Source organism: Pelophylax lessonae (assembly GCF_965119305.1).
Source record: "Pelophylax lessonae genome assembly, chromosome: 1".
NCBI classification, from domain to species: Eukaryota; Metazoa; Chordata; class Amphibia; order Anura; family Ranidae; genus Pelophylax; species Pelophylax lessonae.
Window position 1 is genome coordinate 750,717,650 of NC_138768.1, and position 25,237 is coordinate 750,742,886.

General features: G+C 41.1%; 1 protein-coding gene across 1 annotated transcript in view; it reads right to left on the bottom strand.

Moving 5' to 3' along the window:
* Positions 1–4,080: 4,080 nt before the first annotated feature.
* The window catches only part of GRXCR1 (glutaredoxin and cysteine rich domain containing 1), a gene marked incomplete at both ends in the record, with an annotated part of 83,695 nt that continues 62,538 nt past the window's right edge, over positions 4,081–25,237 (bottom strand). Inside the window, 2 exons of the mRNA XM_082249520.1 lie at positions 4,081–4,260; positions 12,354–12,419. Coding sequence (XP_082105646.1) covers positions 4,081–4,260; positions 12,354–12,419 — 246 coding nt within the window. The remainder of the gene's footprint in view (positions 4,261–12,353; positions 12,420–25,237) is intronic.

A 25,237-nucleotide genomic window follows, 5' to 3' on the forward strand; every position in this document is an offset into this window, starting at 1 on the left:
CTTGTTATACTCACTGTGGAACCTAAGGGGTTAATCCTCTGCATTGTGTATAAAGGTTGTGTGTTCCTGTCTCTCTGATCCTCCACTTCATTAACTGCATCCAACCCATCTTGTGATAGAACAGAGCATTAGGTGTCAGGCTGCACATGCTCAGTTGGATGTGCATTGCTAGAGAGTTTCTTGGAAGAGTGCATGTAATTAGCACACGGCCAATCAGCACTGTCCAGACAGAGGATTAGGGGAGAATGAAAACTACTCCTTCAAGTTTTAAACATAGACTGATACAAGTCACCGTCGTTTTATATTGCGTTTTATATTGCTGATGAGAAAAGGTATTTATCAGTTTATATTTACTAAAATAATTGCATTTCCATGTTCTGTGTACTGCTGTAGACCAGATATAGTGAATGCCGGGTCCTGGGTTTGGTAGCACTTTAATTTATTCTCTGTTGAGAAGAGGCGATTAAGAGGGTATATGATCACCATAAATAAAAACAAGTGGTTCATATAGTGAACTTGGTACAAAATTATTCACTTTAAGGTCATTACAAAAGACAAGGAGGAACTCTTTATGTCTGTAGGTAAAGATATTTAACCTTCACTTATATAAAGGCTGTGAAAATGTGGAAAAGATTGGCCAGCTCTGGAAATTATTTAAAAAAAAATTGTATGCATTCCTAAATGCACAAAGTATAACTGTATATTGACATTTATAGATAAGAACATCAGAGTTTGATCCAGGGAATATCTGATTGTCTTCAGGGGATCAGAGAGGATTTTTTTCCCCCACTGTAGCAAATTGGACCTTGCTTATAGGTATTGATGGGCTCAGGCGTGTTCAGATCGAGCCCTCACTGCACACCGCCAATCATAGGCAGTGAGGCATTTCCCAACTGGCAGCTGCACATACAAACACTGCCTATGATTGGCGGTGTGCAGTGCCGACTTCCTGGTGGGCTCAATCCGAGCACGCCCGAGCCCATCACTACTTTTAGTATCTTTTTCTGGATCAACTGTGTGTATAGGGTTCTGTATATGAAGGTTTTCTATTTTATTTTTATTTTTCTATTGGTAGACCTAAATAGACTGTGTGACCTTGCTCATTCTGAAATAGGCACACTTTTCTATTGTCTACAAAAAGCAGAAATGAAAATATTTATTTTGTTTATCCACATTTATCCTGAGTTACATAAATATTTATTTTGAAAATACCCATTATATTAGTTAAAAGTTGGAAAAAGAGGCAACAAAAATTCAATATTGTCTTGAGTCCCTGTCACCCATTTATTTACAGTAGGCTCAACATACCCCCTTCCTGCCTCTTGCTTCAGTTTGTGTATTTGATAAAAGTGTCATATGCTGTCAAGAAATGGAGAGAGTGACTAAGGGCAAGTGAACTAAGTGACAAGTATACTGGATCTATATTTATTATATGGCACGAGGACTAGATGGCATGCTCAGAGGGGGAGCATCTCATTTTGAGTTATGTTTGTCTTGCCAATACACTTCTGTACACATTTGTATACATTTTGCAGTGGAATCCCTCCCTCCTACACTCCCCCCTTGTTTTCCCTTTTACTTACCTCCCCTGCCCTTCCCTACTCCCCCCCCCCTTCTCCCTCTCTATATTCCTTTTTATCCTTCTGCTTTATTTTCTTCTCTCTTGGGGTCTCCGAAGAGACCAGCTGTACAAAAACCATTACAGTGTAACGGTCCGCAGAGGGTTTCTTTAATAGCACTTACCTGGAGTACTGCCATGCTCCTATCCCTTCGTTGGGGGAAGTTTGTAGCTATGTCTTCTGAGACTTACATTGATGGCGGCACCGATTTGTGATTTCCCAATGTCACTGATTTTTGTATGACCAGGTTGTACTTCTTTGATATGTATTCTATTTTACCTGTATCTGGATGTTCTCAATAAAAATTTATATTTGCAAAAAAATAAAAAATTTTGCAGTGGAGCTGAAGGGATTGCCACGGGGATTCACAAGCCTATCTGAAGCTCTAATAAAATGCTTTCATCTTCTTCTTTACGGCTTGGCTTTTCCTGTTGAACTGTACATTTCAATAGTATTTCTGCATATACTGCAATGGTGCATTGATTTTTCTTTCTTGTCTTCTCAGTAATCATGGTAGTTTAGTTGGCAAAACATGGGTGGAGCCTGTCAGCTTGAATGTTACATAGCCTGCTTGTTATAATATACGCTTTTTCAGTTGAACATTTTCTTTTATTCAGCATGAACACTTTTACTGATTGTTAAATATAAATTTATGTAAGCAGGCACAGTTAGCTAGTATGCCACTAGGTGGCTGTGCCCAAGAAAAGTGTTGGCAACAGAGAATAGAGTAATCAGGTGCTATGTCCCTTTTAGTTAGAGTCCTCCTGTAGTGATGTCATGATTAAGTCAGTGCTCACATATAAACCAGTTTGGGAGGAGCCCTAGTGCATTTGGGGCATGGGAATCAGAATTTCCACCAGCATGCAGGTGTAGCCAGCCAAGAGGAAGCCCTAGAAAGGGCTGGAGGACAGGGAGAGGTAGAGCTGAACTTAGGCTGTAGTCATCCTGTCTCTTATGATGTTGACGACTAGGCCAGGCCAAATGTTCCCTGAAGTGAAGCTATCCCTCTGGAGGATCTGGGAGAAGTGTACCCAAGGCAGAGGGGAATTGCAGTGATCCTGTCTCAGGAGGCTACAAGTAAGAAGTTGTGAGCTGGACATAGAATGCCTAAGGCACACCGGAGCCCTCTGAGTACTAATGACTATGGGTGGAGAAAGAGTGAGCAAGAATAGATGGCTGGAAATGTACTGTGTGCTGCTTTCACATGTGACTGTGAGTTATTGACAAAATGCTATCAAATGATTCAGGATAGTAAATCTGCGTGATTTGACTGTAATTGCCATCTTAATGTAACATCAGTAAAATCCATATAATCCATATCTTTTTGTGTGGATCTTCCTTCCTTGAGATATAAAGGTTAATGGCCAGGAATGTCATCGGAAGGCCTCTGTGTCAGAGAATCGTTCAAAGAAGAAAGGGCACATCTAATAATAATAATAATCAGCAAGTTCTCAGATTATAGGCACTCAGGCATTTGCCAGTGCGAATGTGTGCTCAGTCGCAAACAGTGGCAAACATTGATGTGTAATCGCCATGGCCTGACAGATCCTGGTGTCCACTGCCCTGTTTAAAGCCAGCAGGCTAAACCACAAGTTGCTGGATGATCTTCAGCTTCCCTGTGTGTTCCTGTCTCTGTTATTTCTGGATTCCCTGTTACCAACCCGGATTGCCTTTGACCTGTCTTGTCTCCATTCCTGGCTTTGACCCTGGCTTTGCTACAATGACTCTGCTTTTGCCTGCTGATCCATGAATGACCTTTGGCTTCCTCTTCTGACTCCACTACTGCCTGATTCCCAATGTATGTCCCCAGCTGACTTCTGACTCTGCTTGCTGCCTTACTCCTGCCTGATATTCCATGCATGACTACTGTCCTGGCTCCTGACTCTGCTCCTGGCTCTCCCTTCTGCCAAGTCTCATCTAATACATTTGAGGAACTCCTGCCCAGCAGTGCATCCTGCTCATCCAGCCACCATCCAACAAAAATCTCACCACTTCAGCTTGTCGCAGCTGGCAACCCCTGCTTCTTTTGGCATGGCACTCCCTGTCACCACCTTCAGGGGTGTCCTGCACTCAGCTGCAATGGAAGCCCTCTCAGCACTTCAGCCTCCGACTAGGTATGTGACACTCTGTCATGGAAATGCGCACACAATGGCTGAGGTGTGAGACCTCAAGCAGGAGGGTTGTTTTTCTGTCTGGAAGAAGTGTGGAAGGGACTTGTGCCCTTGGCGCAAACACACAGCCAATCAAAAGCTCCCTTAAATGTAAGCAATTGGGGATCAATATGGCTAATTTGTATTGTGTTTAACCTTTCTATATACTAGCACTGCATCTTACGATAAAATTAAATTTAAAGAGGTCAAGGTATGTAGAAATTCATTTTATTGATGCAAATGTCACCTTAAAAAATGTGCAAGAAATAATCAATTGTAAAATGAGGCTTTACAAAGAAGCTTTGCTTGTCTTATACAGTACACCTTTTACAGCGCTGTAGGCCATTCTCATTGCAGGCTGTGCACTTTAAAGCTTTAAAAGAGTCCGTGAAGCAGTTCCGGAACACTGACATCTTGCTTCCATGGCACACTAGACAAGGGACAAAGCCAAAACCCCCACAGGAGGCACATGCATGGGGGTGCTGAACTCTCTGCAGGAAAAAAACAAAGAAACACACATTATTATATTATGCTGTTGGGCTGGCTATATAAATATTTTAAATTGGGCTGCCCTCCACCTTATTTCCAAATAAGGATATTAAATGGAGGATGTGGTTATATGATAGCTGCATCACTACTTTTTGGTCCCCATATGACTTATTTCATATCCCCTCCACACACACACAAAATATAGATGTCCATATCTCCTTTATTTGGCCTTCCTTAATGGCCATATCTGCTACAGGTTGACCAGATTTCAGTCAATCATGGATTGCTTGCATATATATAGTACACAACATGCAAGTGCACCACTACATTGATGGCTGGCTGTGCTACTGAGCAACTACGCATTGCAACTACCTTCCTGTATCTGTCTCCATGCTTTTTAATAAATGATTTACAAAAGAAGCCAGTGTTTATCACAACCAACAGCAGAAGAGGTCCAGTGAACAGTACAGTAGCCAAATGTAGAGCCCCAGTACAGTTCAACTGAACTGAATTTTGTAATTCAGATTTTACTCTGTAATCTGCAGATGTTCAGGAGATCTTTCTGTAAAACAGCTGCATATTCCTCTTCTGAAGTATGGTGTGTTCTCGAAGGCAATATGTGAACCAGCAGAATTGCTCACTTGGCATGAATCCAATTGTTTAGCATAACATCTTCACAATTGTGCATGAGCCTCCATCAGCGCTAACGATTCTCTGAAGAGCAACTAGAACAAACAATAATGCAGGACAGCAAGCCATTATGTCAGCTCATTGTAACAGCAGTGTTACGTAATCTGAAGTCACCATGCCATGGATAAAAAGCCATCAAATGACATGGATAATTCATAACCCTGAATAACATAATGTGTGAATGTTTATCTGAACTGAACGCTACAAATACTTTATGGGTGACTATAAAGCTTTAACTAGTTGAGTAATAAATGTTGATTGCTGCTTTTCGGAATGATCAGCAAACAAAACTAGAAAAGGAAAAAACTATGACATTCTCAAAGCCAATTTGCTTTGTATGTGTATGGTATCAATAAATAGATCATCCTTTTCAAAAAAAAGGACCTGCAAATGAGTTAAATGATTTCATAGCACTGTCTAAACAGTATTCTATATTCTGGATTAATCCAGGTAAAGCCCAAGGTGATATTATTTACCATAGTACCACAAGTCATTCCATCTTTATTACTCCATACTCCTACTACTTGACCTTGTGGCCTTTGATAGTGTTGTTCACCCGCTCCTTCCCAATAAACTCTGTTCCCTTGGCCTCCAAGATTCTGCTCTATCCTGGTTCTCCTCCTACCCATCACAGAGCTCCTTCAGTGTTATCTACAACTTTGTCTCCTCCTCTCCATTTCCTCTTTCTGTAGGAGTCCGCCAAGGCTTTGTTCTTGGACCCCTTTTCTTCTCTATCTACACCTCCTCCCTCGGTCACTTAATAATCTCCCATGGCTTCCAATACCATCTCTATGCCGATGACACCCAAATCTACCTGTCTACTCCTCAGTCCTCACCTCACTCCTTCAGTCTCCTCTCGCACTACTAACTTACTAATGGACATATCAGAATGAATGTCAAACCACTTCCTCAAGCTAAAACTCTCTAAAACTGAGCTAATAACTTTCCCCCCTGCCTGTGCCCCCTTCCATGACTTTTATATTGCGGTCAATAATGCAACCATCAATCCCTCCCCTCACGCTAGAGTACTAGGTGTAATCTTAGACTCTGACCTGTCCTTTCAGCCCCAAATCTAGTTGTTGTCAAAAGCTTGTAGACTTCACCTCCATAACATCTCTAAAATTTGCCCTTTTTTACCTAATTAAACCACCAAGCTACTCATTCACTACCTTGTTATCTCTCGCCTTCACTATTGCAGCTTCCTTCTCATAGGCCTGACTCTCCATAGGCTATCCCCTCTTTAGTCTATCCTGAGTGCTGCTGCCAGACTTATCTACCTTACCAAGCACTCAGTGTCTGCCACAACTCTCCGCCAATCCCGACACTGGCTTCTGATCACCCATCAAATTAAATTCAAAATATTAACAACAACATACAAAGTCGTTCTCAACTCTGCCCCGAGCTACATCAGTGATCTTGTCTCAAAATTTTATCCAAACCGTCCTCTCTGCTCATCTCAAGACCTCCTGCTCTCAGGCTTCCTTGTCTCCTCCTCACATGCTCATCTCCAAGACTTCCCCAGAGCCTCCCCCATTCTCTGGAACTCTCTACAATTTGTCTGGCTATCTCCTAATCTGGCTGTCTTTAGGTGACCCCTGAAACGCAACTCTTTATGGAAGCCTATCATGCCTCCAGCTAATCTTTTATCACTTCCATCAGCTTATCCCCCACAGTTACAACTTTCTGTACCACTTGCCCCACCCTATTTGATTGTAAGATCTTGTGAGCAGGGCCCTCTTAACCCTCTTGTATTTTATTGTATTGTTACTGTACTGTCTCCCTTTTATATTGTAAAGCACTGCGTAACCTGTTTGCGCTATATAAATCCTGTATAATAATAATAAAAATAACAACAATAATACTTTTCATGTACTTTGCCATTACCATTGATTATGTATACTACTGAATCAAACATTCTTAAATATACCAGCCACTGTCCTCACACTACATTACATGGCCAGTTGCACCCTGTTTTTTTTTTTAACTACTATATAAAGCCTGTCCCCCAACATATACGTATGTCAACAAATACAAAGGCTGATCATCAGCCAAACAACACCTCCAATACCAATAATAGCAGATGCTATCTGCCAGACCAATATCACCATACCTGGGTCTTTTTACTTCAGTAAAATCTTATTGGAATATGTTAATGTCAACACTGAATCAGGGGAAGACGGTGAAAAAGACTGGATGTAATAGAGAAAACAATGGAAATAACAAAAGCTTAAGCATTTAGTTATTATAAAGCCAAAAGTTCAGTTTTCAGTAGAAGCTTGTAACTTCCTATCCTGAAACCTTAAATAAAAGATATCGTCCATGGAATATAGATACTGAAGGACAGAAGATAGATTGGAAGGAAGATATCATTAATTGATATTGCAGTTCAATTCACAGGGAGTTATAAGCATTTACCAAAACCTGAGCTGCTGTCTTTGAAATAACTAATCTTAAAGCAGAGTTCCATCCATATTTCAAATTTTGCGCTTAACCACCCAACCCCCCCCCCCCCCGCCCTCTTCCCCATTCGTGATTGCTTTACAATTTTCAGTAATCAATGTACCTTATTTGCACAGGGGAACGCCTGCCCGAGATACGGCATGTCTGGCTGCACATTGGCTCCTGGTATATAAGGTTCATCAATCCCAAGAGTCAATGGGCATCCTCCACTTGTAGCATTGTGGTATTTCCTAACAGAAAATGATACGATGCAAGGCAGGGATAAGCTCCATTTTTAAAAAGGGCAACCAGTTTGTTGTCGCCATTGTTACCAGCGTCTGTGGTGAAGGGATCGGATTGGTGGCGGCAGCAGTGGCAAGAGCAGTCTTGGGATTTCATTAATATAGTAGGATTGCAGCGTCTGCAACACAATTTGTGCGCTTCAATTTTTACAATATAGTGATAGGCAAATTGCATATTTCATATTCCTTATTAAAGTTGGCATCACAAATATCTAATAAAGCCTCTAATATCCTGGTTAAGGAAGCCATATAAGGACATAAGCATAGCTTTACATTATACCAAAAGAATGTTATTGTTAACTGACAAAGTCCTTGAGGGGTCATATTGCAAAGGTAGTTGGCTGGGGGTGGTCTTTTCCTTACATTCAAGTTCCATATTATCACAGCCCACCTGGTAAGATGCAATCATGCAACCGTCCGATCTGATCATCTGGCCATGTTGCGTAACAGCAAATGGAACTCCATGGCGGAAACAGTATCTTTAGTTAAGAATTCTTGTCATATTTTCTTTATTTGTATCTGTCATTATCTTTAATAAATGTTATACTTTTAAGTATTTGTGTAATCACTCTTTGCACATATTGAAAAAAAAAAACTTTAAAAGAACTTAAACTATCACGTAACCGTTATACAACATATGCGCATGCACGAGATCAGGAGGTGCATGCTGGGTAGCCAGCAGCACCGTATCCTGGAAGAAATGAGTGGGTTTCAGATGCCCACACTGTAGATTGGAGCATGCTCACTGGGGAGAGCTGAGTAAGCTTTTAAAAAGGAAAAGGAATGCGAACATATACACTTAGTAATCATACCGCTATGTATATGATTCTGTGCGAACATCACATAGGTGTTTTTTTAAAAAAACTGGAACTCCACTTTCAGTTTGTGGTATTTCCATTGTTTTCTCAACTATATACAGTCTTTTTTAGGAGCTAAGCCATCCTAAAACCAACAGTTCCATTTTTTAGAATTTGTGAATTGAACTGAAATCCCAATTAATGATATTATTCCATCCAAAGGATTTCTCTAAATCAACAATTACTACAATGACTTACTAACCCCCCACCATGTAATTAAGATGAAAAAGAAGCTTGAAATAAAAGAGGGGATGTTTGAGATAAAAGAGAGGAAGACGAAGCAGCAGCCGTCCGTCCGTCATAGATACATTACACTGAGTGAGTGTTATCACCTAAGGACAGGAAGTGTGTTGCTGGCAGGATCCCAAGGTGACAATAAAGGAGAAAGACCTAAAAAAAAATATGTTTGCAGCCACGATATCTTTAACACTTAACACTTTAACATACTACACAAATACCACACAGATGCCCTGCTTATGAATGCTTTGGGGGGAATTAACAGTCTTAGATAGTCTTTACTGTACCACAGCAACCAATCAGGTTTAAAATCTATGAATGGATTTGTCTTTTGACTGTGACTTCTATGTGTAATACTCCTTATTGCTATGCAGTATGGGTACAAAAAGAATTTTAGAGGTAACTGGTGTAGTATTGACAATGTTTCTTAAAAAACAGGAATTGCAACTGTGTCACCTAGATTTATTTTATTGCAAATGAAAAATTGTTTTGAAAAATTACCTCACCCCACCAAAATGATAGAAAAAAACCTTTATCAGTTCACATTTCAATGACATGAGGGCATTTTTGGCATAAAATCTTACAACTCATAAACTAGCACAAAATCCTTGCAGACAAAAGAGGGGAGGAGTTCTCATAATCCTCAACATGTTTCATGTGATCTGCCCGCTCTAGTGAACACCTCATTAAGTCCTGAAACCTGTCTGTGGAAGTGACTAAGAGAATTAATTTTGGGGGTATTGTAGTGGTCCTTGGTTACTCCTTGCAGGCACCTAAAAAATTACAACAACCTACATTCCCTCGAGACTTACCCCTGAATGCCACAAGTCATGAGGCTCACACAGTATTTTCAGCACAAAAGTCATAAACATAGTTTCTTTGGTCCCCCTTCTTACACTCTTTCCTTCTATTTTTCTTTCTATCTGTAGCCCCCGTGTCCTAGGCAGTAGAGACTGGGCAATTTTAGTTCTGCCAAGTAGTAATCGGCCCAAGCTAATTTGTAGCATCTCACTGGTTTTCCCATAGGCTCAGTGTTGCTGATGTCCCAGGCTGCTGTCATTATGTGTCAATTTTTCAGGCCTTTGACAATATACAGTATCTCACAAAAGTGAGTACACCCCTCATTTTTGTAAATATTTTATTATATCTTTTCATGTGACAACACTGAAGAAATGACACTTTGCTACAATGTAAAATAGTGGTTGTACATCTTGTATAACAGTGTAAATGTTCTGTTCCCTCAAAATCATTTAAACACACAGCCATTAATGTCTAAACCGCTGGCAACAAAAGCGAGTACACCCCTAAGTAAAAATGTCCAAAGTGTCCCCAAAGTGTCAATATTTCGTGTGTCCACCATTATTTTCCAGCACTGCCTTTTTGGGCATGGAGTTCAACAGAGCTACACAGGTTTCAACTGGAGTCCTCTTCCACTCCTTCATGACTACATCACTGAGCTGGTGGATGTTAGAGACCTTGCACTCCTCCACCTTCCGTTTGAGGATGCCCAACAGATGCTCAATAGGGTTAGGTCTAGAGACATGCTTGGCCAGTCCATCACCTTTACCCTCAGCTTCTTTAGCAAGGCAGGGGTCATCTTGGAGGTGTTTTGGGGGTCGTTATCATGTTGGAATACTGCCCTGTGGCCCAGTTTCCTGAAGGGAGGGGATCATGCTCTGCTTCAGTAGGTCACAGTACATGTTGGCATTCATGGTTCCCTCAATGAACTGTAGCTCCCTAGTGCCAGCAGAACTCATGCAGTCCCAGACCATGTCACTCCCACCGCCATGCTTGACTGTAGGCAAGACACACTTGTCTTTGTACTCCTCACCTGGTTGCTGCCACACACGCTTGACACCATCTGAACCAAATACGTTTATCTTGGTCTCATCAGACCACAGGACATGGTTCCAGTAATCCATGTCCTTAGTCTGCTTGTCTTCAGCAAATTGTTTTGTGGGCTTTCTTGTTAATCATCTTTAGAAAAGGCTTCGTTTTGGGATGACAGCCATGCAGACCAATTTAATGCAGTGTGCAGCGCATGGTCTAAGCACTGATAGGCTGACCCCCCAACCCGTCAACCTCTGCAACAATGCTGGCAGCATTCATACGTCTATTTCCCAAAGACAACCTCTGGATATGACGCTGAGCATGTGCACTCAACTGCTTTGGTCGACCATGGCGAGGCCTGTTCTGAGTTGAACCTGTCCTGGTTAACGGATGTATGGTCTTTGCCACCGTGCTGCAGGTCTGATTGGGGTCTTGGCAATCTTCTTATAGCCTAGGCCAGTGATGGCGAACCTTGGCACCCCAGATGTTTTGGAACAACATTTCCCATGATGCTCATGCACTCTGCAGTGTAGTTGAGCATCATGGGAAATATAGTTCCAAAACATTTGGGGTGCCAAGGTTTGCCATCACTGGCCTAGGCCATCTTTATGTAGAGCAAAAATTATTTTTTTCAGATCTTCAGAGAGTTCTTTGCCATGAGGTTCCATGTTAAACTTCCAGTGACCAGTATGAGAGAGTGAGAGTGATAACATCAAATTTAACACACCTGCTCCCCATTCATACCTGGGACCTTGTAACACTAACCAGTCACATGACAATGGGGAGGGAAAATGGCTAATTGGGCTCAATTTGGACATATTCACTTAGGGGTGTACTCACTTTTGTTGCAAGCGGTTTAGACATTATTGGCTGTGTATTGAGTTATTTTGAGGGGACAGTAAATTTACACTGTTATACAAGCTGTACACCCACTACTTTACATTGTAGCAAAGTGTCATTTCTTCAGTGTTGTCACATGAAAAGATATAATAAAATATTTACAAAAATGTGAGGGGTGTACTCACTTTTGTGAGATACTGTATACTGTAGGGAAGTTGCATCAATGCTGGGTCATGAATATGAATGTCCCCCCTTCCCAACCACTAGGAAGTATTTTTGCCAAGGGTGCATGTAGGGGAGGGCTAAGTATATTTGGGGACTAGCTGGGTGAGGGGTTGTTTTGGTATTGAGAGGTTTGTGTAATAGGATGTGCTGTCCATAGGGTCTAGCACAGAATCCTGAAACTGTCCTGTTTGGTTAAGGGGAACACAGCATCCAAGGTGCCGAGCGAGCAGAGGATTGCCTCCCATAGGGAATAAGTCAGACCCTCAGAGAAACCTGGTACTTCCTTGGAGAGGAAGCATGGAGGCACATACTGCCTTGTTGTGGAGTTCTAAAGACAGTGCTGCCAGTGTTTGCTGTATGGTCCTTTTTTGCATTGCACCGTGGTCCCTTTTACTTTTTAGGCACTGTGATAGTGAGAGTGGGACCAGAGTCTGGAATTGCTGCTGGAGATATCTGGAACCTAAATTCTTTCAAAAAGACAAGAAAGAGACTGGTGCCATATGTTTTTTCAATTCTTCATTTCAGCAATGTATTGACTCTGGGGGGTTTTCTTTTCCACCAGGGGGTCGCTACATATCTAAATCTATGTTAAATCAGTACATGTGCATTTCGTTCACATACAATAATTTTCATTCAACAATTAATACAAAGATTATTTTTGAAAGGATTATTTACCTCAATCTTCATTAGGAGATCTTGAAGTTCTCCAGATTCATTCATTGACAGTATCTTTTCAGCACCCTGTAATAGAACATAACCATGAAATTCTGGTAATTGCAGTATATATGGTCAAATACTGACTTGTAAGTTATTGAAGCCTGCAAATTAAAATTTCACGTGTTACTAGTAAGGATGGGTGAATGGGTCCGCCCAAGCATAAGTTCCGGCTCGAACATCTGCCTGTCGGGCCGTTCGCCGAACACCCGAATATGCAGGGTGTTCGCCCTGACAAACACCTTGCAATACACTGAGCGCTGTACAGTGCGCATTCTGCGCCCTGATTGGACAAAGCTTTGCCCAGTCAAGGCGCAGTGTAAGCTGGTTGTTAAGGAGTGGGGCCAGGAACCCGGCCATGGTGTCCCTAACAACCGAGTCATTAGCTGTCGATAGGTTTCTCCATCAATTGGTTTCCCCTCTTCTGACATCTCGTCAGAAGGGGGCAGTGCCATAAGATGACGTAGCCAGGTGGCCCCGTTCTTTGCCTATATAAGAAATGTCAAAGCCCAGAGCAGGCATACGGCAACAGGCCTCCCAGGATGCAAAGCGTTTTTCATTTTTTCTATTTTTTGGGTCGGTGGGCGGAGTGATTGACGATGGATTTACATTGAGGGACACTATTTTTTATTTTTTAATAAAGGATTGGTCAAAAAAGTCTCATGTGGTTATTACTTTTGTACACTTTTTTGGTGAATCGGTAGGGGTACCTGATACCCATTCAGATGGGGGGGCGGGATCTAGGGGCCCCCTATAGTAAAGGGAGCTTCCAGATTCCGAAAAGCCCCCCGCCTGCAGACCCTGACAACCAGAAGGGTTGTCAGGAAGAGGCCCTTGTCTTCATCAACACAGGGACAAGGTGCTTTGGGGTAGGGGGGCAGAACCCCCCTGCCCCAAAGCACCCACCCCATATGTTGAGAGCAGGTGGCCTGCTGGGGGTATTTGGCTTGCTCGCCCCCCCTCCTTTCCTGACTTGCCAGACCGCATACCCATGTAAGGCTCTGGTATAGGGATGATCGAACGGTTCGGGTCGACCATCGGTTCGACCCGAACATTGGCTGTTCGAAATTCGGCCGAATTCCGAACTTTTTGCGGTAAAAGTTCGGAATTCGGCCACCAGAACCGCCCAAAATGCAATGGGACAGGAACTGGGCTTTAAAAGCCCGTGATTGGCCCAGAAACATCAGTAAAAGCCCATTGGAGTGACTAGGGGGTCCAGAGGCCAATCAGGAGTGAATACGCCCCCCATACGCCCTCCAGTATATAACATAGCCCTGCCAAATCTCTAGCACTGTAATAGAGAGGCTGTGCAATAGAGTGGAAGCATTTCTGTTACTCCTGCTGCTCCAGTGTCATTTTGCAATCATTAGTGTGAGGAAAGGGATATGCAGTGTAGTTAGGGTACTATATACCACTATAGTTAGATTCAATAATCAAGTTTTTGTAGGGAAAGTTTTAGTGTCAGGGTAACCGTAGTGTAGTTTAGGGTGAACTGACTCTGCTATGCCAGGGTGACTGAACTCTTCTGTGTCAGGGTGACCGTAATATATGGAATCAAAAAACACCATTTTGAAGCCCTAAAACCCAATAAATGTCCCTAAAAAGTGCCTAGGGTTCTGAGTCATGCCCCAGGGACTATTTTTCCACACAAAAAAAGTTCCTAAAAATTGTCGTTTTTGATAGAGAGCCAATTATTGAAAAAATTATGGGAAAAAAAATGAGATTTCTTTGGATTTAGTGTCTGGGGGGTCTAAAAGGTGTATCTGTGAAGTTTCAGCTCTGTAGCATGTCCAGAACCACAAAAAAAGATCATTTTTCTTAGAATTTCAGTAGCGCAGGGATAGGGTTACGCTCCTTTCACACCTGGGAGTTTTTGTTTCAGGCGTTTATTGGGCGTTATTTGGGCGTCTTTGGAGGCAGGCATGACATCTGAACTTCTGTATAGGGGTATATATACACACACACACACACACATATATATATATATACACACATGTATATATACACATACACACATATACAGTAGGTGTGAAAGGAGCGTAACACCATCCCTGCGCTACTGAAAAATTATCTTTTTTTCTGGTTCTGGACATGCTACAGAGCTTACACAGGTACACTTTTTAGACCCCCCAGACACTAAACCAAAGAAATCTCTTTTTTTTTTCAATAATTTTTTCAATAATTGGCTCTCTATCAAAAATGACAATTTTTAAGAACTTTTTTTGTGTGATTAATAGTCCCTGGGGCATGACCCAGAACCCTAAGCACTTTTTAGGGGCATTTATTGGGTTTTAGGGCTTCAAAATGGTGTTTTTCTATTCCATATATACTGTATACATATATATATATATATACACACACACACATATATTTATATATATATATCTCTATCAAAAACGACAATTTGTAAGAACTTTTTTTGTGTGATTAATAGTCCCTTGGGCATGACCCAGAACCCTAGGCCCTTTTTAGGGGCATTTATTGGGTTTTAGGGCTTCAAAATTGTGTTTTTTGATTATATATATATATATATATATATATATATATATATACATATATATATACACACACACACATATATATATATATATATATATATATATATATATATACATACCCCTATATAGAAGTTCAGATGTCATGCCTGCCTCCAAAGACGCCCAATAAACGCCTGAAACAAAAACGCCCAGGTGTGAAAGGAGCGTAACCCCATCCCTGCGCTACTGAAATTCTAAGACAAATTTTCTTTTTTTTCTGGTTCTGCACATGCTACAGAGCTGAAACTTCACAGGTACACTTTTTAGACCCCCCAGACACTAAATCCAAATAAATCTCATTTTTTTTCAATAATTTTTTCAATAATTGGCTCTCTATCAAAAACGACAATTTTTAAGAACTTTTTTTTGTGTGATTAATAGTCCCTGGGGCATGACCCAGAACCCTAGGCACTTTTTATGGGGCATTTATTGGGTTTTAGGGCTTCAAAATGGTGTTTTTTTATTCCAGAAGTTCGGGTTCCATTGCTTTCAATAGGGTTCTGGAATCCGAACCGAACTTTTGGGAAATTCAGGTGTTCTGGTCGAACCGAACTTTTCAAAAGTTCGATCATCCCTAGTCTGGTATAGATTTTGGGGGGCCATTTTTTTCTTTATTTTTTCAATAGCTGTGTGCCGGCAATTGTAACTGCGAGTCATTTTACATGGGATTTGACTCGCTTTTTTCTTCTTTAGAAATGTCATTTTGTATGCATGCTACATATGTGCCACTTTACAGGCACATTAGGGACCCCCCAGGCACTATATTTAAAGGGTAACTCAACTTTTGTGGGGGAAAAAATAGTAAATAAAGAAAAAACAATATAGCGTATACAATTCCGACACAAATCATATTGTAATTGAATGTTATTATAAATTACCTTTCCTTTTCAATCTGCAGCTGTTGTCATTTTCTGAAAATGCAATGTAAAATGGCTTCCTGGAGTTGTTTTCTACACAGAATGTGTACTGACCACCCCCCAGAAACATCATTTCCTGCTTGTGTGATTGGCTCACTGATTTTCCCAGAAGTCTGTCTAAGATAAAAATCAGATTTCAGGCATCTCTTGCACCAAAAATGTCATTTTTTTGGTGAGATACTCCCAATAGGAATGTGTATGGTGAACAAGATCGGCGCTTATTCAAATAAATATGGTGTAGAATGAATGTGCTAGTGAACAAAATCCACACTGGTAAACACAATGAAAAACTGCTGAAAAAAAAAATGAAAATCACTAAAATCCAAATGTGTATATAAACCCAATGTGAAACTTCTGAAGATATAGCTGAAAATGGCTCAAATGAAATAGTGCTGTATTCAAAACAATGTGAACCCATAATACTGACAATAAACGTGACACAATCCAAATCAATACATATGTAGTGTCAGTGAAGAATATTAAATGAATAAATGCGAATGAAAGTCCAAAAAATTATGTGCTGAAACACAAATCCTATATGAGTGTAGAAGTCTTCAATATGGCATCAAACTAGGTGGTCAATTGAATAAATGCAATAAAACAATCTTCTTATCGTTCCAATATCGATAGGTGCGTAGTTGCCGCTTACCTCAATACACACCAAAGAGCGCGTGTGTGTAATCCAAAAGGCTCTATAAACACTCTCTCAGGACGGATGGATGATAGACTCCCTGAGGCAAGTGGTCACAGATCTCCTCCACTATCCAGCCAAATGTGGGTCCTCCGCTGTGCAGGCGTATATCAAAAGCACCAATCTAGCCTCATGGGGATATAAAACAGGACGCTCATGGTGCAGTAACTTCCTATAGAGTTTAATGAAAAAAAGTAATGCACTTACACTTAAACGAAAAAGAACAAGCAAACACCGCTGAGTGCGGTACACTGTTGGACTTCCGGTTACGGCCGTGAACACGGAAGTGACGTCACCCGGCTCCTCCCGACGCGTTGCATCACTACGCATGTGACTTTCTCAAGGGATAGGAGCGTGGGTGGCTGGTTGCCGATATTCATAGCATAGCGGTTACCATAGGAACCTCAAGCTAGATTTGATTAACCGTTGCACTGCCGATATTGGACACCTATTTAAATTAACATTGGAATGAAAGCCCTAGGCTGAATACATAGGTTATTTCTCAGCCGATCTTTCGCTCTCCATCCAATCGAATTAACAATATAGATGTCTCATTGAAGGACACTTGATGCAATCGAATATCATACATAATGCCACAATCTGACACTTGTATATCCAAATCCTATATACAACGTTTTTCTTGGTGCAATTGGAGCGGACGGCCAATGAATAAATAATGATAAATAAATAGTCATATCAGCAGGGGAACAGTGTATATACAATAAATGAATAAAACACCAATAAAATACCTATAATTAATAAAATAGATAAAAATACAATATTAAAAATGTGTCTACAAGGATGTCTAAATACACCGAGATGTTGTGCAAAAAAAAAAAGGACGTGGTCATAAATATAAGATATTATAATAAAAATCAGAAATAAAACAATTTAGGTCAAATTTGATGTTAAGACCTTGCGGGATAAAACTCTGAATCTCAAATATCCATCTGGATTCAGCTTGACTAAGGGTTCTGATCTTGTTGCTACCCCTCCAGTGCACTTTATATTTCTCAACCCCCCCAAAATTTCAAAAGCTTTGGATCTTTATTATGTTTTTCAGCGAAGTGTTTAGAAACACTGTGCTTGGAAAATCCTTGTTTGATGTTTTGGGTGTGTTTTCCAAGCACAGTAGTATGCTAAGAAGTCCAACAGTGTACCGCTCTCAGCGGTGTTTGCTTGTTCTTTTTCGTTTAAGTGTAAGTGCATTACTTTTTTTCATTAAACTCTATTGGAAGTTACTGCACCATGAGCGTCCTGTTTTATATCCCCATGAGGCTAGATTGGTGCTTTTGATATACGCCTGCACAGCGGAGGACCCACATTTGGCTGGATAGTGGAGGAGATCTGTGACCACTTGCCTCAGGGAGTCTATCATCCATCCGTCCTGAGAGAGTGTTTATAGAGCCTTTTGGATTACACACACGCGCTCTTTGGTGTGTATTGAGGTAAGCGGCCACTACACACCTATCGATATTGGAACGATAAGAAGATTGTTTTATTGTATTTATTCAATTGACCACCTAGTTTGATGCCATATTGAAGACTTCTACACTCATATAGGATTTGTGTTTCAGCACATAATTTTTTGGACTTTCATTCGCATTTATTCATTTAATATTCTTCACTGACACTACATATGTATTGATTTGGATTGTGTCACGTTTATTGTCAGTATTATGGGTTCACATTGTTTTGAATACAGCACTATTTGATTTGAGCCATTTTCAGCTATATCTTCAGAAGTTTCACATTGGGTTTATATACACATTTGGATTTGAGTGATTTTCAGTTTTTTTCAGCAGTTTGTCATTGTGTTTACCAGTGTGGATTTTGTTCACTAGCACATTCATTCTACACCATATTTATTTGAATTAGCGCCGATCTTGTTCACAATACACATTGCTATTTCACGGTGGGGACACCGATTAAGATTGGCAGCTTTTTCGTGTTTATTCTCACTTTTTATAGAATCAGACCCCTCTGAGTAGCGCACTGGTCCTCGTTTTCTTATATTTTGCACTCCCAATAGGAACACGCCTAAAGGGATGCAGACGCAGCAGATTTCCTCATTAGTTTCCTGCAGCTGCACAGCTGATTGATAATTATGAAACCCCTCCCATTAGACCCACTCAGCACAGAGGCACAGAGGAACAAACAGGGATTTCTTCAGAATAACAAAAGGTAGGAATCTGCAACAAAGGTTGTTATAATTCGTGCAATGTACATCACCCAGAGGGGAATGTTTTCTCCTCAACAAAAGGGTTATTTGTTGTATAGCAGATATAGCTATAGCTGTAGCTAGTTATATAGCAGAAAGGGAAAAAAATTGTTTGTTTTTTTTCAGAATTGTCGCTCTTTTTTTGTTTATTGCGCAAAAAATAAAAATCGCACAGGTGATCAAATACCACCAAAAGAAAGCTCTATTTGTGGGAAAAAAAGGACATTCATTTTATTTCAGTATGGTGTTGCACGACCGTGCAATTTTCCGGTAAAGTAACGCAGTGCCGAATCACAAAAAATGGCCTGGTCATTAAGGGGCAAATCCTACCGGTCCAGAACTGGTTAATATCACTGCTCCTGAAAAAACACTTTATTTTTAAAACATTTTTATTGATACATGTCCCCCAGGGCAGTACCCAGACCCCCATACCCCTCTTATGGTCAATTACTTGCATATAAGCCTGTAAAATGGGCACTTTTGATTTTTCCTGTTCGGCTTCTATAGACTTCAATGGGGTTCGCCGTTGGGGTTAAAACAGTTCCCCTGTTTGGGCCATTCCTAGATACTAGTCTTTTATGCAGAAGTAGGAAAAAAAACGTTATGATCGACCAAGAGTATCAACAGTCCCGGAAGTACTGGTTTTCTCATGAATACAGCAGCATTCCAAAGGTAGGGGCAGAAGGAAAGGTTAGTACTGACAGTCCTCTATTACAGGTATGTAATTTTTGTGGAAGTATCTATTTAACCACTTCTGGACCAGAAGATTTTTCCCTTAGCCACTTTACCACCGGAGGATTGGCCACTCTGGGCCACTTTTTGCGATTCGGCACTGTGCGAATTTAACTGACAATTGCGCGGTCATACAATGCCGTACCCAAACAAAATTTACATCCTTTTTTCCCCACAAACAGAGCTTTCTTTTGGTGGTATTTGATCATCTCTGTGATTTTTATTTTTTGCGATATTAATAAAAAAATGCGACAATTTTGAAAAAAATAACAATATTTTTCAACTTTGACAGTTAAAAAATATCCAATATATTCAATTTTTGTCATATATTTAGGCCAAAATGTATTTAGCTACATGTCTTTGACAAGAAAATTCTCAATGAGTATATTTTTAACCGCTTTAAGACCAGAGGATTTTGCCCCATTCCTGACCAGGCCATATTTTGCGATTCGGCACTGCGTTACTTTAACGGAGAATTGCGCGGTGGTGCGACGCTGTACCCAAATTAAATTGACGTTCTTTTTTTTCCCCACAAATAGAGCTTTCTTTTGGTGGTATTTTATCACCTGTGCGATTTTTTATTTTTGCGCTATAAACAAAAAAACAGCTACAATTTTGAAAAAATAACAATATTTTTCACATTTTTTTATATGAAATCCCCCCCCCCCCCAAAAAATGTAAAAATCTAAATTTTTTAACATTTTAGGCCAATTTGTTTTCTGCTACATATGTTTGGTAAAAAAAATTGCAATAAGCGTATTTTGATTGGTTTGCGCAAAAGTTATCGTAGCTACTAACTACGGGAAATTTATGTCATTTTTATTGTTTTTTTTTTTAACTAGTAATGGTGGCGATCTGCGATTTTTTTTGCGGGTCTGCGACATAGCGGCGGACAGATCGGACCCTTGACTGACATTTTTGACACTTTTGGGGGTACCAGTGATATTACTACATAAATCAGTGCTATAAATATGCACTGTTACTTTAAAAATGACACTGGCAGGGAAGGGGTTAACTTTTATTGGTGATCAAGGGGTTAATGTATGCCTTAACGTGTGTGGGGGGAGGGGATTGTGTGACACAGACACAGATCGCAGGTTTCTGGCCCGACTCCCGCTGTGACTGAATACAGCGGGAGCGAGGGGAATGTCTGGTAATGAGCCACTGTGCCGCAGTAGCAGCACAGTGAGCAGTGTTAAAGTGGTTAATGACCAGGCCATTTCTTGCAATTTAGCACTGCGATATTTTAACTGACAATTGCGCGGTCGTACATCGCTGTACCCAAATAAAATTGATGTCCTTTACTTCCCACAAATAGAGCTTTGTTTTGGTGGTATTTTACCACCTCTGCGATTTTAATTTTTTTGCGCTATAAACAAAAAAGAGCATCAATTCTGAAAAAGAAAACAATATTTTTCAATTTCTGCTATATCACATTCCCAGTAAAAAAAAAAAATTAAAAAACAAAATTTTTTCATCATTTTAGGCCAATATGTATTCTGCTACATATTTTTGGTAAAAAAAAAATTCCAATAAGCGCATTTTGATTGGTTTGTGCAAAAGTTATAGCGTCTATAAATTAGGGGAAAGATTTATGTAATTTTTATTTATTTATTTTTTTACTAGTAATGGGAGCGATCTGCGATTTTTAGCTGGAAGGCGACATTGCAGCGGACAGATCGGACACCTAATTGACATTTTTGACACTTTTGGGGGGGACCAGTGACATTACTACAGTAATCAGCGCTAAAAATGTGCACTGTTACTGTACTAATGACACTGGCAGGGAAGGGGTTAACACCAGGGGCGATCAAAGGGTTAAATGAATGCCTAGGGGGTGTTTTCTAACTGCGGGGGGGGGGGCTCATGGAATCAATACAAGGACCTGTGTTCTTAAATGGGAGGAACACAGGAGCCCTGTGTTGACTGCTGACGGAACAACGGTCTCCTGTGTTTACAACAGCAGACCGCCGTTCTGTCTCCATGGGGAGCGATCATGGGTGCCTGGCGGCAATCGTGGTGGCCAGCCCCGCAGATCAGCTTCCCTGCTGGCGAATGGGTGCCCACGATTGCTCCCACGAAGCCCTGTATGGGTACGGCAATTTGCGGGAACCTGCTGATCTGCCACCGTATATCTGTGGCGGCTGGTCGGCTAGTGGTTATAGACTAAGTTTGATAAGCCTATAGTTCTCAACTTACACATTAGCCACCTGTGGGAAATGGTGTTAAATGCTTTAGCTAAATTCATCCACAGCCACTCCTTTGTCTAATATTTTGCTTTCTTGCTCATTAAAAAGATTTGTTTGCAACCTCTATCTTTTGTATATCCATGCTAACCTTTGCCTATGATATAGTTTTCTAGCAGATACTCTTGTATGTTTATCAAACCCCTTAAATTTTCCCTACTATATAAGTTAAAGCGGTAGTATACTCCGCTTTTTAACTTTTACCTACTGTTAAGCCTAGAATAAGGCTTACCTGTAGGTAAAATTAATATCTCCTAAACCTGCACGGTTTAGGAGATATTTGCCCTGCATGCAGCCGCTGACACCAGCAGCGCATGTGCTCTGAAGGTCCGGCGGACCTTCAGAGCTCCTTTCCGGCTCCTTGCCGGAAAGTGAACTCCAGTGCGCATGCGCGGGAGTGACGCCATCGCGGCTCTGGCCACTCACAGGGCCGGAGTCGCTGAACCCGGAAGAGACGCAGAGGGAAGATGTCAGCTGTCTCAGCGATGTCCGGGTGACCGTGCCGGGGCTTCATTCTATGGTAAGTATTTCATGTTGAGCTAGTATGCGGTGCATAGTAGCTCATTATGCCTTTGGCCTGCAGGGTTTGTTTGTTTTTTATTTTTGTTTTTTTTTTTGAGGATACAACCGCTTCAGGGCCAGTTCACACTCTTACGAGTGCGGCGATCGCATGTAATTCGGAGCGCACTGCTCCTTCATTACATGCGATTGGATGTGCGGTTGCGAATTCAGCCATACACTTTGTATGGCTGAAATTCGCACTGCACCCGCACAAAAGACGCACAGGACCCTTTTTTCCAGCCACATCAGGATCGGATCGCACAGTGGTTCACACTTGTGCGATCCGATCCTATGCAAACTGTCAGATCGCACTGCCATATGCGATCAAACTGGGGGTGTCGTTAACATTTCATTGACACCCCCTGCGTATCGCATATGGCAGTGTGAACTGGCAGATGTGCGTTTGCAATGCGGGAACAGGCTGCGAATTCGCAGCCTTCCCGCATCGCACAAGTGTGAACCGGGACTTAAGCTTACAGTGAAGACCTCGGTCCCTTTTCATAAATAGGCACCACATTAGCCTTGCACCAATGCTCTGGTACCAAAACAGTCATTAAGGAGTCTTTAAAAATGAGAAATAAAATTACTACAATAAGAAACAATGACTGTTACCTGTCATTATAACTTTAAAAAATTGAATGTATTTTGAGGAGGCTTTCAGTTGCTAACTGTTATTTAGTTATTTATTTTATTTTATATATGGTCAACATACTGTATATTAAGTTAATCTTTGTTTCCAAATCCCCTCACCTTACAGTTTTTACAGTACAGACTTATGGGCAAATCTGTTAAATGGTATTATATTACAGCGAGCTGAACTTCTAAAGTACATTGGGCAAAATGCTGATACCAGGAAAGGACAACAAACACATGGTCCTGGCACCTTTCATTGTCTTCATTCTAAGGTAGCTTGTGATGTACAGACATAAAGCGTACATATATATACCTAATAATTTGTCATCGTTATTGCCAGTATTTCAACTGTGATTCATCACATACACTAATCTTGTTTAAAAGGCAGGTGGTGCTGTGTATCCATGCAGGACATTATAGGCCAGAACTCAGAAGCTACCCACTATAGCACATCATAAAATACTTAAATCATCTGCAGTGTTTCAATTGCTTTACCAATCTAAAATGTAATAGAATTTGGACAAATATCTGTGGCAGCCTCATGGTTTGCTAGCTAAGGCTGCTTCATTTCAGAATACACCAGATTTGACTTGTCATTGTCCAGATGACATTGTGACATTTAGTAAGTGACAACAGATCCATTCTGGGTTAGTGACTTTCAGGTCTGTTGGAAAAGCACACTATTTGCACTTCAGTGGGCTAATAAACCATTTTTATTTTATGACCAGGGCTAGATTTTATTTAAAAATGTGTTAAAAGGTTGATTTTCTCCCTTTTTTCTCCCTTAAGACATACATAAGAAAGTTTTATGAACAAACGTTGAAACAAAGGGAAGATTGCTGCCTCTCTATTATGGGCTGGTGTGCACAAATGTTTCATAAAGATTTGTGATTGCATTGGCCTTTTAATTCATTTACCATGTGTTTGCTATGCATATACTATTGACTTATGGAGAAAGTAAAGGAAAGTAAAAGCATAAAAAGACGTCCAGACGAAGCTATGCAAGAGAAGCGAAACGCGTCAACGTCACAGCCCGGCGGCACATTCCTCCACCACTCCAATCAAGCACCGGACGCCCAGAACGCCCAGAACTGCCAAGGAAAGTGGAGACCGAAGGGGGAACGAAACAGACGGCGGAGACAGACGGCGGAGGTGGATGCACTGCTCTACAGAAGGTAAACGAGCACTTGTTTTACAGGGGTGAAGAAACGGCTTTAAGCCGTCAGAGCAAAAACTTCCCATTTAACCGTACTGAACCGACATACCTCAAGTGCGGTCAGCGGGAAACATAAAGACAGCTCTGCACAAGTCCCCAGCACTACCTTGTATCCTCCACACCACGCATAACTCTGAGCAGCATCTTACCAAATAGGGGTGAAGAAACGGCATCATGCCGTCAATGAGTTAGACACCGTAGTCAAATCATTGCATAGTCCCCGGATTGGTAGGTGTGTGTTTGCTCCACCGATGAATAAGGTAGCTTGTGCTTGTACCCCTACATTCAAATGACATTCATCACATATCTGTAAAGCAACATCCGACCACCTAGGGGTGAAACAACGGTAACACACCGTCAGTGATCAAGGCACTGATACATGATCACTGCATAAGTCCCCGCTAAGGCACACTATCCTATGAATGTCACATTACCATACGGCAACATTATAAACAATCTTTCTGTCCCACCTAAGAACATTTCGGGCGGAATAACCCCCATCCCTTCCTTCACGATGAATATATCAACAACACCACTTTAAGTGGCTTTTCTGGAGCAACCAGATAACATTAATTACCCATACACAGTTACCAACTTTAATTGGCGACCGATTGCCCATAAAGGAGTCCCTTCAAGAACATTTACGCTGGAAAAAGCACTTGATTGTATATTAATACTACTTGAAGTAATTTAATTCATACCGACCGTTTTTTTGTCACTTTAGGTTTATGTCTTGTTTGTCTTGTTTCTTGTCACTGCACTGATTGTATTTACCAACATTTTTACCTTGCACGGTTGTCTATGTTCACCACATTAATAGCCTGTCATGTCATTGCTGACTAATTAACCTCCTTTTTTTCTGTGATCTACACAGAAACATTTTGTATATAAAAACATATGTTAAAGCAGAACTAAACCTATCCCACCATCCCTTCACACTGCCACTGATCCCATCCAACCTCCTCCCCCCCAGGACTGCCATTAATTCCATCCCCCCCAACACTGCCACTTATTCAATCCCCCCCATTACTGCCACTGATCTCACCCCCCTCAGCACTGCCACTCATCCCAACATGCCACCAGCACTACCA